Source organism: Cucurbita maxima, unplaced genomic scaffold (genome assembly GCF_002738345.1).
Source record: "Cucurbita maxima cultivar Rimu unplaced genomic scaffold, Cmax_1.0 Cma_Scf00030, whole genome shotgun sequence".
Lineage (NCBI taxonomy): Eukaryota > Viridiplantae > Streptophyta > Magnoliopsida > Cucurbitales > Cucurbitaceae > Cucurbita > Cucurbita maxima.
In genome coordinates, this window is record NW_019272046.1 from 1,161,667 (window position 1) to 1,177,394 (window position 15,728).

General features: G+C 34.8%; 2 protein-coding genes across 2 annotated transcripts; both read left to right on the forward strand.

Moving 5' to 3' along the window:
* Nucleotides 1-1,660: 1,660 nt before the first annotated feature.
* Nucleotides 1,661-4,080, forward strand: LOC111465978 (U-box domain-containing protein 16-like). Its single transcript, XM_023110498.1, has one exon. The coding sequence runs from the start codon at nucleotides 1,842-1,844 to the stop codon at nucleotides 3,912-3,914; it is 2,073 nt and encodes a 690-aa protein (XP_022966266.1). The 5' UTR covers nucleotides 1,661-1,841; the 3' UTR covers nucleotides 3,915-4,080.
* Nucleotides 4,081-9,853: 5,773 nt separating this feature from the next.
* LOC111466045 (transcription repressor OFP1-like) lies at nucleotides 9,854-11,047 on the forward strand. Its single transcript, XM_023110612.1, has one exon. It carries the CDS (start codon nucleotides 9,913-9,915, stop codon nucleotides 10,945-10,947), a length of 1,035 nt encoding a protein of 344 aa, XP_022966380.1. The 5' UTR covers nucleotides 9,854-9,912; the 3' UTR covers nucleotides 10,948-11,047.
* The last annotated feature ends 4,681 nt before the right edge of the window (nucleotides 11,048-15,728 follow it).

Here is a 15,728-nt window from a genome sequence, read left to right on the forward strand (position 1 = left end):
GTTGAAAATGGGTGGGTTGAATTTAGATTTTGATAATTAAAAAGATAATTATTTAATTTAACTAGATGTAATATAATTTTGAATAAGACAATTAAACAAATAAATTAAAATTAAATTAGTTGGAAAATAACAAAAAATACATAAATGACGAGTGTTTTGTTTTTTGTTTTTTTTAATATAATTATAATTTTTTTTTCACGGTTTATTGTTTTATTTTTTGAAGAAATAGAAAAGAAAAATAATTAAATGGAACAAACCAATAAAATTAATAAAACTATTTTGAGCATTAAATTCAACCTCTTCTACTATGAATTTTGAATTTTTTGAATTTTATTATTATTAATAATTATTTTTATTTTGCAATAAAATAAATATAAATGTCGTAAATTTGAACTTCTATCTATTTAAATGACTTAATGGATTTTTTTATGAAATAAATTTATTAATCTAAAATTATTTTAAATATTATTTTTGGTCAACCAATTTATTCTTTCTAATTATTAAATCTTAAATAATATTTATTCCCTTATAATTTTCAAACTTCTCGATTTTAAAATTTGACGGGTGTAATTCTTAAACTTGAAATATTTCATTCCCATCCATGAATCTATTTTGCAGAAAGACATAATTCATTCCTTTGATCAGTACCCGTCAATCACTTATCCATAAACTTCATGGGACTTATATTTTTTTTTCTTCTCATAAAAAAAAAACAAAAACTTTTTTTGTTTTCGTTGACTTGTCCCTTTTCCCTCTCTAAGGGTATTTTAGTAATAAATATCAATGAGAATATAGACTTTCGATTCTAATTCTAGTTTTCATTCCTAACCAGTTTCAATAATATTTTTAAAATGAGATATTAGGGTAAGAAAATGAGATTAAATTTTTTTTTTAGAGTTTTAGAGATATTATTAAAACTTTTGAAAATTAAAAATATATTTTAAAATAAAATATAAAATGAATAAATATTTTGTATTTATAATTTTGGTATAAATATTTGTGAAAATTGACATTTTATGATTAGTATAAAATTGACATTACAAAACAAATATTTTATATATATATATGTATAATATAAAGTCAAATTCGCGATATAAATACTTTTCTTATCGTCTGGAATTTTCCAGCCTCCCAAACAGAATCGTTCTAACTTTTTTAAATAAATCCTAAAAGTTTTTTTTTTTAAAAAAAAAATACAAAATCCTCGCTGGAAAATACCCTAAAAAATTATTTAATTAATCATTTAAACATATGGGCGACCGCCGACAATTCCAACCCCATTGTGGCTGTCGTTTCCAATTTAACACCGAATTTCCCAAACTGCCCCTTGTATTTGATTTATCTAATTAACTTTATTTTAAATAAAATAAACATTTTTCATTTTTTACTCCCTTTTTGAACGCCATAATAATACTAATTATAATCTTAATATTTTACTCAAGAAATTGAAATTTGATATATATATATATATAGTAATAATAAATCGATAATTACAAATAAAATTAGTAATTATAAATAAGAACATTAATATATTCAAAATCGGCGGCAGCTATTGTGCAATTGCGGTCTTCAATTTCCTATTAAACGAATAAAAAATTCCATTTTTTTAATTCTGAAGTTCATAAATTTAAAATTAAATAAAATAATTTTGTTATGCAATTATTTCAATTATTTATTATATTCGTTTGCGCGTGAGCCTAAGTCTCCACTTGGAATCTGGACACAGACTTTTTTTTTTTCTTAATTCAAAACATAAATTAAATGGAAAAACCAACAAAAATGGCATCCAAACAACTCGCTGTTCAATTCCTTCTCCTTTCCTCAAGCTTTCTCTTCCATCTATGGCGGTTTCTCCTCATTCTTTTCCACCGAGGAAGCGCCGGCCGTCGGCGGCGGCATTCGTCTCCCCAAATTTCTCCGCACAAGCTCTCCTCGACTCGCTTCTCTGTCTCTGCCAAGAAATCTCCGCCATGAAACCGCTTCACTTCCTTCTCAACCGCTACTCCAACTCCATGATTCGTAAATCGCGATTGCTCGAGGTTATTCTCGAGGATTTCCGCCGCGATCGGATTGTTTCTCTTTCGGCCTCTGCCTCGCTCTGTCTCGAAGAAATGTATATCGTTTTGCAGAGAATCAAGACCTTGATTGAAGACTGTTCTAATGGAAGCAAGATGTGGCTACTTACACAGAACCAATCTATTGCTAATAATTTTCATGAACTCACCTTGGATTTATCAACTCTCCTTGATGTTTTTCCTGTGAAGGACGCTGGATTAACGGAAGACGTTGAGGAATTGTTCTATCTCTTGAGAAGTCATTGCTCCGAATCCTTCGCCTTCGTCGATCCGAGAGATGAAGATCTCCGATTCAGAGTTTTGAAAACGATCGATCGGATTAGAGACGAAATCGTTCCGGATTATACCGAGTTGTCAGAGATTTTCTCGAGGATTGAACTTCGAGATTCTTCGAGTTGCAGAGAGGAAATCGAGAATCTGGAAGACGAAGTACAGAATCAAACGGATGAGAAATCGAGATCTGATGTGATTGCGTTGATCGGATTTGTTCGTTACGCGAAATGCGTTCTCTACGGCGCATCGACGCCGGAATCTGGATTTCAGCGGAAGGATTCGATCTCCGATTTGGCTTTACCAGCGGATTTCAGGTGTCCGATTAGTCTGGATTTAATGCACGATCCTGTAGTCGTGGCAACAGGTCATACGTACGATCGTGCGGCCATTACGCTCTGGATTGAATCTGGGCATAACACGTGTCCCAAGACAGGTCAGACTCTTTCCCACACGGACCTAATTCCGAACCGGGCTTTGAAAAATTTGATAGCGATGTGGTGCCGTCAAGAGAGAATTCCGTTTGACGTGACGGAAAGTAACAAGGGGGGCATTAACGGCGTTACGTTAAACAAAGCGGCTTTGGAAGCAATGAGAATGACGGCGTCGTTTCTTGTTAACAAACTCGCAACGCCATTAGATTCCGTAAACGACGCGAACGGCGTCGTTTACGAGCTTCGCGTTTTAGCCAAAACAGATTCCGGCAGCCGTGGATTCATCGCGCAAGCCGGAGCTCTGCCGTTGCTTGTACGTCACCTCATCTCCGACCACCCGACTCTGCAAGTTAACGCCGTCACGACGGTGCTCAACCTCTCCATTCTTGAAGCGAACAAGTCTCTGATTATGGAGACCGACGGCGCGTTGATTGGAGTGATTGAGGTGCTCCGGTCCGGCGCCACGTGGGAGGCGAAAGGGAACGCCGCTGCCACGATCTTCAGCCTATCCAGTGTCCATAGTTACCGGCGTAGATTAGGAAGGAAGACACGTGTCATAAGGGGATTGCTTGATTTGGCCAAAGACGGGCCGATTAGTTCGAAGAGGGATGCTCTGGTGACGATTCTAACATTAGCCGGTGATCGAGAGACCGTCGGGAGGTTAATTGAAGGTGGGGTTATGGAGACGGTGAGCCATGTGATGAACAGTTTGCCGGAGGAGGCGGTGACGATTCTGGAAATGGTAGTGAGGAAAGGGGGATTTGTGGCGATTGCTTCGGCTTTCAATCTGATTAAGAAATTGGGGGCGGTTTTGAGAGAGGGCTCCGATAGGGCCCGAGAGAGCGCCGCGGCGGCACTGGTAACAATGTGCCGGCAAGGTGGGTCGGACATGGTGACGGAGCTGGCATCGATGGCTGGAATTGAGAGAGTCATTTGGGAGATGATGGGGAGTGGGACGATGAGGGGACGGCGGAAAGCGGCGTCGCTGTTGAGAATACTCCGACGATGGGCGGCGGGTTTGGACAGAAACGGCGGCTTGGGCGGAGGAGACTTGACGATGGTGAGTTCTTCAAGAATGGTCGGCGATTCCACCACCATTGTTAGTCCATCGAGAGGAGCAACTGTTAATAGCTAGAAGAGAAGGTTTCATCCAAATTCTTACCCACACGTTTGTTTGTAAATTAATGTATCTTACTTTTATTTTTATAATTTTTTTTTTTTCTGTTGAAGAAAATGACCAACACGTCATTAGTTGTAATGTTGTGTAGTTCAATTCATAAAATACCCATTCATTTATACAATACAATAAATCAACTTAAAACATAATTCAATTCGTAAATAGAGATGTCTACGAACCCCGAAAGTGTTTTCCCATTTTCATTTTTGCCTCCTATTTCAATATTGATCTAGAATTGATTCAATTTGGTTCGTGTCTCGGTTTCAATAGACAATTTTTAGGGTTTTTTTGGTGCAACACCACTTCTCTTCTCCTCCCGATCCCTTCGTCTTTTTACTGCTTTGCCTTTTCGTTCGACATCTTTTTCAATCTTTCTCTGTTTCTCTATTCGATTTCATCACTACCGACAAAAGCAACAAACCCATTTATATGACATCGCGTTTGGTCATAACAACGACGATAAGATCATCTGCAGAAGAAACATAAGATTAAATAAGTATTGTCGTGCAACTCTTTATGATCACATAATAGGTTATATCTCCATTAAAGGGTTGGAGAACGTCTGAAACATAACCCTCCTTTATCATTCTTATTTCTCATTTTATCGAACAACAACCATCCCAACAGTTATGTTTACTCGTTACGTAAGTTGTAACTCTCGGGAACATCTTTGTTTTATATCTAATTTGTTTTCTACAAGCACTCCCTTTAGATTCAAATATTTTATTACTTGTTGGCATGCACTTGTATTAGCACCGAAGCTTCTCACCCAAAAGTTTTTCAAACAAGCACAAACGTTTTGAATTACTAAGTTTTTAGCACTGTAACGACCAGAGTTCTTAGACTGACCACTTAAGTACGTTACAACAGCGTGCATGTTAATAGCAATAAAAAACTAACGAGAGGTCATTTCGTTGGAGCAAACTGTATCTCTCGACGAATTTCTTGTATCGGGAGAGAATTTTTCTTGTAGATGTACATGTGTAAATGGGTTTATCCTTTTAGTTTTGATCCCGAGATGAGGAAAACTTTTCATCGATGTTGAAAATCAAGAACAACTAGAGTCAATGTGTAGAAGAAAGTTTTGTAGGAAACCCTAATGGATCCACCTATTGCTGACCCACCACAAACAGGAAAACAACCAAGTTTTTTTTGCACCTTATCAAAATCCTATCTTTATCTATGAAGAACATCATCCAACACTAAAAGATTATACAACAACGTTTGATAATTTAAATCTAGGAATCATCGAACCAAACATGGAAACAACTCATGTTTAGGGCAATTCCTAGGACTTCCTAAACATCTTCATAAACACATAAAGTAGTTATTTTTTAGGGTTTAAAATTCGTTCAAGTTAACGAGAGTCTCCGAAAGAAATATTGTAGTCAAATTTTGTTTCCTCTCTCTTTATAGGTCAATGCTTTACTTCGAACAATTCTATGTTAGATGATTGTCTAAATTTTTTTTCTGAGAAACATATGAGTTAGGACAAAGCATGTTGAAATGAGCTGTGTCGGTTTGTAATGTGATCATGTCGTAGGAAAATGTTAGAGTCATCCGATGTGAAAAACCCGAACATCGATGTTAGGAATTTGGATATTTAATTTTATGGGAAGGGGATAAGAGCTATTTAATGGCCCATAATGGTCCAAACACAACAAAACTATGGTCTTGTTGTTGGTTGTATTATGATGGTTGATGGGCCTCTTACTTTAAAGCACTTGGACCATCTTATGTTCTAGGAAAGCAACACCCAACACAACTAGCAAATGTAGGTGTAATAATTTTACTTTGTTTTCGACATCTTTTTTCTTTTTTCTTTTTAAAATTTGCATGCCTTTCAATACTTTTAAAAAATAAAATATATCTATTTTACTAAGCGACCAAAAATAGTTATAACAGTCCAAACTCAGCTCTAGATATTGCTGGCACATCGCCCGGTGTCGATGTCTCACAATCCACCCCCATTCGGAGTTCAACATCTTCGTTCGCACACCGCCCCGTGAGTGGCTTTGATACCATTTGTAACAGCTCAAGCCGAGCACTAACAAATATTGTCCTCTTTGGGCTTTTTCTTCTGGGCTTCCTCTAAGTTTTAAAATGAGTATGCTAGAGAGATTTTCACAATCCTTATAAGGAATGGGTCGTTCCCCTCTCTGACCGAAGTGAGATCTCATAGTAGTATTTTTCATAATCTTCTAAAGTATATCAATAAAAAAAACCACTAAATAATGCATTCACAAATCTCTTAGATCAAAACCAACCAGATTTATAGTACGAGATTCGAATCAAAGAAACTACTTTGGTAGGGAGGCAATTGTTGTACCTCATAGAAGATTTGTCTATCAATAGACAATACTTATGTCTTAAAACTCGAGTGGAATACGCTACTTTATAGCAAGTCGACTGTCATGCTTTACCGCTAAAGCTAAAGAGGCGACTAGTAACGATACAATTATTGTATTAGGGTTTTGAACTGAGCCGACATTTAAGTTCTTTTTCGTATTCTTATTGAAGCCTTATTGAAGGCTTAAATAAGACATCATTTATGATATGGTAGGAGGAAGAGGACAATGCAAAACATTACACAAAGTTAAGCCATTTATTCCATATGTGAATTGTGGGAATAGAAGGTGAGAAAGATGAACACGCTAAGGCACTCACTACCCTAAACTTGTTTGGGACCAGAGGTTGTGGGAGGTCTGTAAGGCACTGTGTCCTGCAAATTGTGGGGCAAATACATGGTTTTAAGGGTAACAAAGAATGTCTCTTCCAACCCATTTAAACTCCTCTCAAAACCCTATCCTTTCTAACTTAGATTTTCTATCTTCAACTCAATCCCAATGCCCAACCTTTACAAACCCTTTATTGTTCCTCTTCTCTTCGATCCACTTACCCTACTTTGTGTTTGTAATGACGTATGTAAAAATCTATAAAAAAACGTGTAGTATAATCGTTCTTGTAAGTAGTTGAATTCTTTCCTGACTTGTGAACGAACTTTATTGAAAAAGTTAGTCTGTAACCGCTCAAGTCGAGGGCTTTCCCTTTTGGGCTTCCTCTCAAAGTTTTAAAACGTGTCTTTGAGAGTTACACAGCAGAATTGGTGTTCATCTAGATATTGTCCTCTTTAGGCTTTCTCTTATGGGCTTTCCTATTACGCGTCTACTAAGGAGATGTTTCACACTCTTATAAAGGGTGTTTCGTTACATAGTCTTTCAGTCGAAAAACAGTATGATTGTTGGATATGGATAAACAGGGCTTCTTGGTTCGAGGAAAGCGGAGATGTTGGCTAAGAAAGCTAAGCATGTTGGTACAGGACGGATGGACGGACAAAATGCACATACAAAATGGCATGATGAGTTTCTAATCTTTGAACCGAAAGCAAATGTACTAACTAATTGAACTATTTTTCAACCGTTAATGAAGCTAATATTCTGTCGATTCATCTATGAAGAGATAAGATCATGAGTGTTTTTTTTTTTTTTTTTTTTTTTTCCTTCTTGTTGTTCATATTAGATTTTGTCTTGCCGTTGGTTTGTTTAGGTATATATGGAGGAGTTACTCAAGTATGGGCTGGACTTGGGAATAGGGACAAACTCATCAAGACATTTCTTGTCTTTTTGTTTTATAATTTATTATAGAAAAACATGTTCTTGTTTGGGAGATGGGAAAATGGGTGAGAAAAGGAAAGAAAATTAGGGTTTTGGAGAGAATGTGAGTTTGATTTTCATATATTTGTCGCTACGTCATCAAAATGTGTTTAGTTCGGGTGAAATAAGGGTTATTCAACCAAACAACTCAAACTCAAATCGTTCGTGTGAGTGAGTGCATCTTATACAATGAATCTATTAATTGAGAAGATTAATATTTCCAAAATGATCAACTTAATCTTAAGTCGAGTGAGTAAGCTCCTACTTGTTAGAACTTGTTCTTTGATTTGCATGAGTGAAAATGACTTTTTTAACTGATTCGATGTCTACCATTTTGGATACTTGATCATATAGAAACTGGAAACATAATATTACGAGACATAATACATCGAATCTTATATAGGGTAAGTAAATAAGCAGTTCTTGGATCAATGATATTTAAGATGTAAGAGGTAATTGTACAAATACGACGGATTTTTTACCCAATTGTAGTTACGAACAACTCATGAAAGAATGTGTCTATAATGAATATGTTTATGGACACACAACTTGTTCTATTATGTAACCTTTGGAAATTGTTTCAATTTCATGTTTAATAGATTTCTAAAGGGTCGTTTGGTTAGGGATTTTGTCTTAGATACATGATAATAGGATGTCTCGAAATATGATATAATGACTCATACCCAGGATTCAGATCAGAATTTGGAATTCGAATTCGGTACCTAATGGTCCCGACATTCTCCTATGATATGGTTGTGTTACTTACTCCTTTGCTGTGAAAACTATCCTCACAGACCAACACGAGTTCTTCAAACATGTTTTGTCTTTACTCACATGTATTAGTAAAATTTCTAAGAAGTCACCCGACATAGAATTACTCTAAGCAAACAAACCAAGCTTAATAACTATGGAGTTCCTATGGTTAAGCCACCGAAAAGAGAGGCGCACATTATTAGTATAGGTCGTGACTTTCAATTCTTTAAGCATTTTTTAGTTATCCTATCCTCATGATCACACTCATTCAAATGTGGTTTCGATTCATTCATGTATCTCTCGAAGAATTTAATATAAATTAATTCAACATATTATTTTTCAAAATTAAATATCATGACAGCTAAATAGACAAAATAAACCTTTCTATTATGTCAACATTTTTTCTCATTACATTTTATAAATTATTAATAAAAAATAAATAAAAATAATTAATAGTTAATGTATTACAAATAATTCATGAACAATTAATTATAACGATTATCCTGATAATTGATTAAATATATATTAATTAATGAATTAATATTAAAATAGTTGATTTAATAATGGATGTTTATGCTCTAAAGATATTACTTTGGTAGATTATTTAATAAACTAATTAAAATAAAATTATTTGATTATAAATAATTATATTTTAATAATTAATTATGATTTTTTTTTAAAACATATTTATTTGGTGTATGGGGGCGTTTATGGCATGTGAGCCACGTAGAAAGGTCCTTGAAAGAGAAATAAATGGCCTTATTGTTTTACCTAAACTTTTTATTATAAAAAAATATAATTATTTAAAAAGGTAAAAACTTATGACTAAATAATATTAAAAAATTAAAATTCATGAACCATTATTTATTTAAATTTAACCCAATTTAAATAAGTCTGTAACCCAACCAAACCCAAACCTTAAATAAGTCTGTAACCCAACCCAACCCAAACCTTACGAGTTCCAGTCATCTAGTTTTTGAGCCTTTAATAATTATTAAAAAAAAAAAAAGTAGGGTTGAATTTTGATAATAATAATATATATATATATTTTTAATTATCTTAAATTATTTGATAGTAATTAGTAAATTCGTGTTTTGTTTTTTCCAATTTTGAAGAAAATATTTGAGTTTTTAGTTAAATTTTAGAAATAAAAATTATTTTTAGTTTTAAATTATTTTTTTTGAAATTAGGTAAAGAAATTAATTAATAAAAAAAATTTTAAATATAATTTTTATAAACTAAAAAAAAATTAAATTTTCGAATTTTGTAATTTAACCCAAAAAAGTGATTCACTTTTTTTCTCTCTTCTCATTTTATAATTAAAACCAAAATATATTAATATAAAACAAAAGAATTAAAATATTAATAAAAGAAAATCACCACGTGGACCCCACCGTTTTGCCATTATACCCAATTTTTTTTCCTTCCCCAGTGGGCCCCACTCTTTCCACCCATCCTTTTTATCTCTCCCACCGGCGACTCTGTAACACACAGAAACAGAGAGAAAGAGAGAGAAAAACAGAGACTTTTTAGTGAGAGAAACTTTTCCGATGGGAAATCACAAGTTCCACCTATCGGATATGATTCCGAACTCCTGGTTATACAAGCTACGAGAAATGGGCGGCGGCGGCGGCAGAGGAAAATCTTCGAACAACCAATCATCTTTAGATTCTAAGAAAAAGCACCGGCAGCCACCGCCGCCGTCAAAACAGAAACAGCCACAAATGCCCCCGCCGCCACCGCTGCCGCAGTCTCGTTCGAGAAAATCTTATTATTTCACTAGAGAGCTTGAATCCAACGATGGGTTAGGCATTAATTCCCCTCCGCCGTCGCCGCCGCTGCAGCCGGTGCCTCCACCGCTGAGAAAGTCATCAAAACAGCAGAACCCCGGAAGAAGGCGAACTAGTTCCCGGTTGTCTGCGGGGAAATTCGTCAGCTCGTCCTCCGTCGGCTGCAGCTGCCGCACTACGACGGAGTCCATCTCAACCAAATCAAATTCTCCACCGGAATTCTCCACGTCACCCTCCGACACTTCCCCTGTACCCATACCCAAATTCCAAACCGACAAAATCCCCGCCGCGAAATCCCAATCCTTCGATCGCGACATCGTAATCGACGTGTCGTCGAAGTATCCCGACAATGTCGTCATCGGTTCCTTCGATTCCCTGTCGGAACTGGACCTCCCGCCGATCATTACAAACCACAAAAAGAAACACAGAAAACAGAGGACGACGCCGGGAGCGACAACGGCAGCAAGTCCAACAAAGAAATTTGCAGCGAATTCCCCCAGCGTACGGCTCCGAATTCACTCCCCCAAAATCGGACACCGGAAAATCGGCAGCCGGAAAAGCACGTCGTCACGGCGGAGTCTGTCCGACAGCCTGGCGGTGATGAAATCATCATACGATCCACAAAAGGACTTCAAAGAATCAATGGTGGAGATGATCGTGGAGAACAACATTAGAGGTTCGAAGGATTTGGAAGATCTTCTTGCATGTTATCTCTGCTTGAACGCCGATGAATATCACGATCTTATAATCAAAGTGTTCAAGCAGATCTGGTTTGATCTTACGGACCCTGTTTGAATTTTTCCAACTCAAATTCCAAAACCCATCTCAATTTCTTGTACAGTTCTTCAATCCAATTCGAAACAAATTTTAATAGAACTTTTAGTTTAATCTTTTAGTGTTATGAATCTATGATATTACTATTTGATTATACACACACATTTTTAATGGAAATTGAAAAAAAAAATGTGTTTTTTTGGTTGAGGAGGCAAAAAGATTGGCAGTTAAAATTTATACCATTTATACCCTTTCGAGATGGGTTGATGTTCGATTATTTGACTTCTTGATTACATTCTTTAGTTGGTGTTAGAGGTTTGAATCTACACCGTTGTATGCCGCTAAACTCAGTAAAGAATAATACTTTGGATGGACTAAGGGTGTGTCTAAAAAACTAGATGACCCGAAAATTTTGGTTAACCCAATTCGAGTTGGGTTGGATTATAAAGTTATTTGAGTTGAGATAGGTTCAAATAAATGAAAATTTTATCGGATTGGGTTGGTTCATAAATGAAAATTTTATCGGTTGGGGAGGAGAACAAAACACCCTAAAGAGTGTGGAAACTTCTCCCTAACATACGCGTTTTAAAATCCTTGAGGGAAAGCCCAAAGAATAATATCTGCTAGCGGTGAGCCTAGGCCGTTACAAAATGGTATCAAAGCAAGACGCCAGGCGATGTGTTAGCGAGGAGGTTGTTCCCCAAAGGGGGTAGACATGAGGCGGTATGCCAGTAAAGACGCTGGGCTCCGAAGGGAGTCGGTTTGGTGGAGATCTCACATCAATTGGAGAAAGAAACAAGTGCATACGAGGATGTTGGGTTCTGAAGAGGGGTGAATTATGATATCCCACGTCGGTTGGGGAGGAGAACTAAATGGTGGTATTAAAAGTCGAAAACCTTTCTACGACACTTATAAAGACGTGTTTTACAATATGTCATTGAAATATATTTACAACACATTTCTACATTATTAAAGTTGTATTTTTGTTGGAAAGTTATAAAATTGGCAATTTTGAGGTGTATGATATAAGTGGGTCCACACTTCGTATGTTCGTATGTTTTATTATTGAGACATATATTCTTGACAAAAATGGAAAATAATTAATTTAGTAAGTAAAATGGATTTGAAATCGTTTCATTCCCTCGTTCTTTAAGCTTTCTCTCTCTAGCTTTCTCTTTCTCGTTTTTCTCCAAAGTTTAGGTCTAATGAGAGAATGTTTGGTTTTAGCTCGACTTTTTCGAACAGTATGTCTAGACTACAACTTATTTACAAATTATCATTTATTTGTATAAACGAAAAGCATACAATGCAAATCTAGACTTCTCGAGCTCAAACTACACAATTTCATACATTTCAAATTCATAAACCAAACGTCTCGAAAATTGTTTTATTCAATAAAGCAATTTTATCGAATTAGGTAATTTGTTTATTCGAGTGGTTTTTGTTCGAAGGAGAATATCTTTAGTAAAACCTACCATTTTTGTATGATTCTCTTTTTAAGTTCTTTAACTATGTTTTGGTTTTATTCTCGGTTATTATAGAAGACTCAAACTTCGAAAATCATAATCTTTGTTTTTATTTTTTAATATTATTTTAAATTCGTTGAGCTATGTTCATGTTAACTTCGATAAAATTATGATCCGAGTGGATATTATTCGCTCATATTGAATCAAACCCTCTTAATGTCTTTAGCATATATGTAACATTTTGTTTTTTTTTTTGTTTAATAATGATCGATTATTAAGTTAGTACATAGAATTTGAGTGTAGAAAAGGTTGAGACATCCACTAAACCAACATGGTCGAGACCCCTGAAGATTCGCCTCCTTCAAACCAGATAAAGAATTCTCTTTTAAATAGGAAACGAGAGAGAGAGAGTGAGGAAAATTTTCTCCTTGTTAACTAAATGGGGTCGAAGATACGAAATAAACTAAGTTAAAAGTCGAGATGAACTAAGATAATACAAAACACGCAAACCAGGTCTCTCATTTCCTTTCCTCGATCATCCAACCTGACGTCATCCTAGCAATTTGAATATGTCACAAATTTACCCATATGGATGAATATTGAAACTACTTTAAACACGACAACGACATGATAAATGATATTTATGTCCCATCAATCCACATACAATTACTCCATCACGACATAACTCGACACAACTTATCAATGACATAAAATATTTAAAAGTAAGAAGAAAAAGAATTCACCTATGTCCAAATCTATGCTTCTAGCCACCATTTTTGTAAAGCTTTTAATAAAATATATATATATATATATATATATATATATATATATATATATATCAAACAGCCATAAATATGAAGCTTTGTGTTGGTAACACATTCAAATCCATCAATCACTTGTTGCTTTCCTCTTATTTATTTATAAAATCTTCCTTTGTCAGATTTTGTTCTTCACTTATCTCCTTCAAATATTTATTCCAATATTATTATTATTATATAATAATTGATTAATTAATTAATTAATTAAAAAAATACTATTATCGTTAATTTTAAATGTTAATAATAGCATTTTAAAAAAATAAAAATTTAAGGATATTTTTTAAATTTAAAATAGAGGTATTAATGAAGATTTGAGTTTTAGATTAAAAATATTTTTTATTAATTGAACTTAAATATATATATATATATATATACTTTTCATATTTTATTTTTATTAAAAAATATATATTTTAAAAAGATATTGAAAATTGGTAAGTTGGTACATGCATGTTCATCCATTATCCATTTGATGGAAACAACACATTTGACTCTCTGGTGAACCCTATACCGCCACGTCAGATTATGTTGTATTCGTATATTCCACGTGGCGGAATATAAGTGGAGGATGTTGGGTTGTCGGCGTGGGTAAAAAACAAGTACCAAAAAAGACCCGACCCGTGGATTCCGGGTTTCCTTCCAACCCGATATTTCTGGATTCTCCTTCCTCTTTTAACATTAAAAAACAATTAAAATTTATTTTAAATTTTGAATTAGTATAGCGTTTCGTGCTGGGGATTTGGAATCTGAATTCGGCACGTGATGACCCTAAGATTTCTGAGATCCCTTATGACATAGTTACGTTACTTACTTCTTGCTTTTATGGCTTCGATATTCTCTTGCATCCATACAACATAGCTATGTTATTTACTTATCGCTTCTTAGAATGAAATCTTTCTCCACAGACTAACAAGTTTTCTTTTGACATATGTTTCCTATAAGAATTTTCTCGAGGTCAAGAAACAGAGAATTTTTTCATAAAAAACACGTTTAATTTTAGAGTTCCTACGACTAAACCCTAAAAAAGTGGATAATAACTTCAATTCTTACTGTCTTTTCTCAAGAATCATATCCTTAAGTTCACTCTCATTCCGATGTAATCTCGGTTACAGTATCAACTAAAACCCACTACTAGCAAATATTGTCCGCTTTGACTCATTACGTATCGTTGTCAACTTCACGATTTTAAAACGCGTCGCTAGAGAGAGGTTTCCACACTCTTATAAAGAATGCTTTGTTCCTCTCCCCAATTGATGTGGGATCTCACAATCCACCCCTTAGGAGTCCAGTGCCCTCGTTAGCACACCGCCCAGTGTCTGGCTTTAATATCATTTGTAACACCCCAAACCCACCACTAGCATATATTGTTCGTTTCAGCCTATTACATATCACGGTCAACCTCACGATTTTAAAACACGTATACAAAAAGAATTATCTTTATTATTATTTTCCAGCACCTTTTGATTTATCTAATAAAGTTATTATAGCTTATATAGTCATGAAAATTAAATCATCATCCAAATCAAATCAATCATTTCAGCTAACTATATATATATGTACAGTTTTTTGCCCTAATTTTCTTAAACTTTTTAAATTGTTTACTTTAAAAGCCATGAAAAAGCTCAATAATTGGAGCTGTACACAAATCTTTGGTCCTTTCAAGTATGTTTGTGTTGGAATTTGGAACCATACATGTCCAAAAAAACATGAATTATTAATATCATCGAAACAGTATTTTCCAACAGTATCCCTAAGCTTTTGTTTTTCTTTATTATGATTTCTCTGTTTGCTCCATACCCTCCTCAAACAACGCCATTTTTTTTTTTTTTTTTTTTTTTTTGCTCGTATCTTGTCCTACCCTACTCATAGGAGGCCCTTACGAGGCCGTAGGAATGTCAATCACGACATAATTAAATCACTTGTGGTCGAGAGGAAGCGAGCAGTTCTTTGTCTTGTATAACTCGAGTTGTCCATCTCATTAATACTATCGTTTTTCAACCTACCGTTTTAGCTTACCCTGGTGTCTAACTATTTTACTCTATCATAGCTATTATAGATAAACATTTATGTTTGATTAGACCTATTTGATATTTGAGTTTTGGACGTTGAAACGACTAAAAGAATGATACGATAAAATATTAGAATTGTGGTGAGGAGTCACTTATATGCATGGAACCCACACATACGGGCTCGTGCATGTCCTTGGACCATGTCTCTAAGCTAGCTAGCCCATGATCCTCGTTGGTTTTAGGGCGGTAGAAACAGTTTTCCTATGATATGTCTGTGTGAAAAATTATTTCAATCTTTCATTTTCACTTTATTTTTGAAAATGTTAAAGTATGATGGTAATACTTTCAAATATTTTAAAAAAATTCCGACTTTTAGAAAGCATTCATTAACATTCTTATTTTTAGAGAAATCCCTCGACTTATTGAGTCACAACGATTTCATCTTACTTTAGCGATTCAGAGCTGGTTAGAGAATCCATATTCTAACGGCTCCAGCTTGGCTTCTCGGCTGA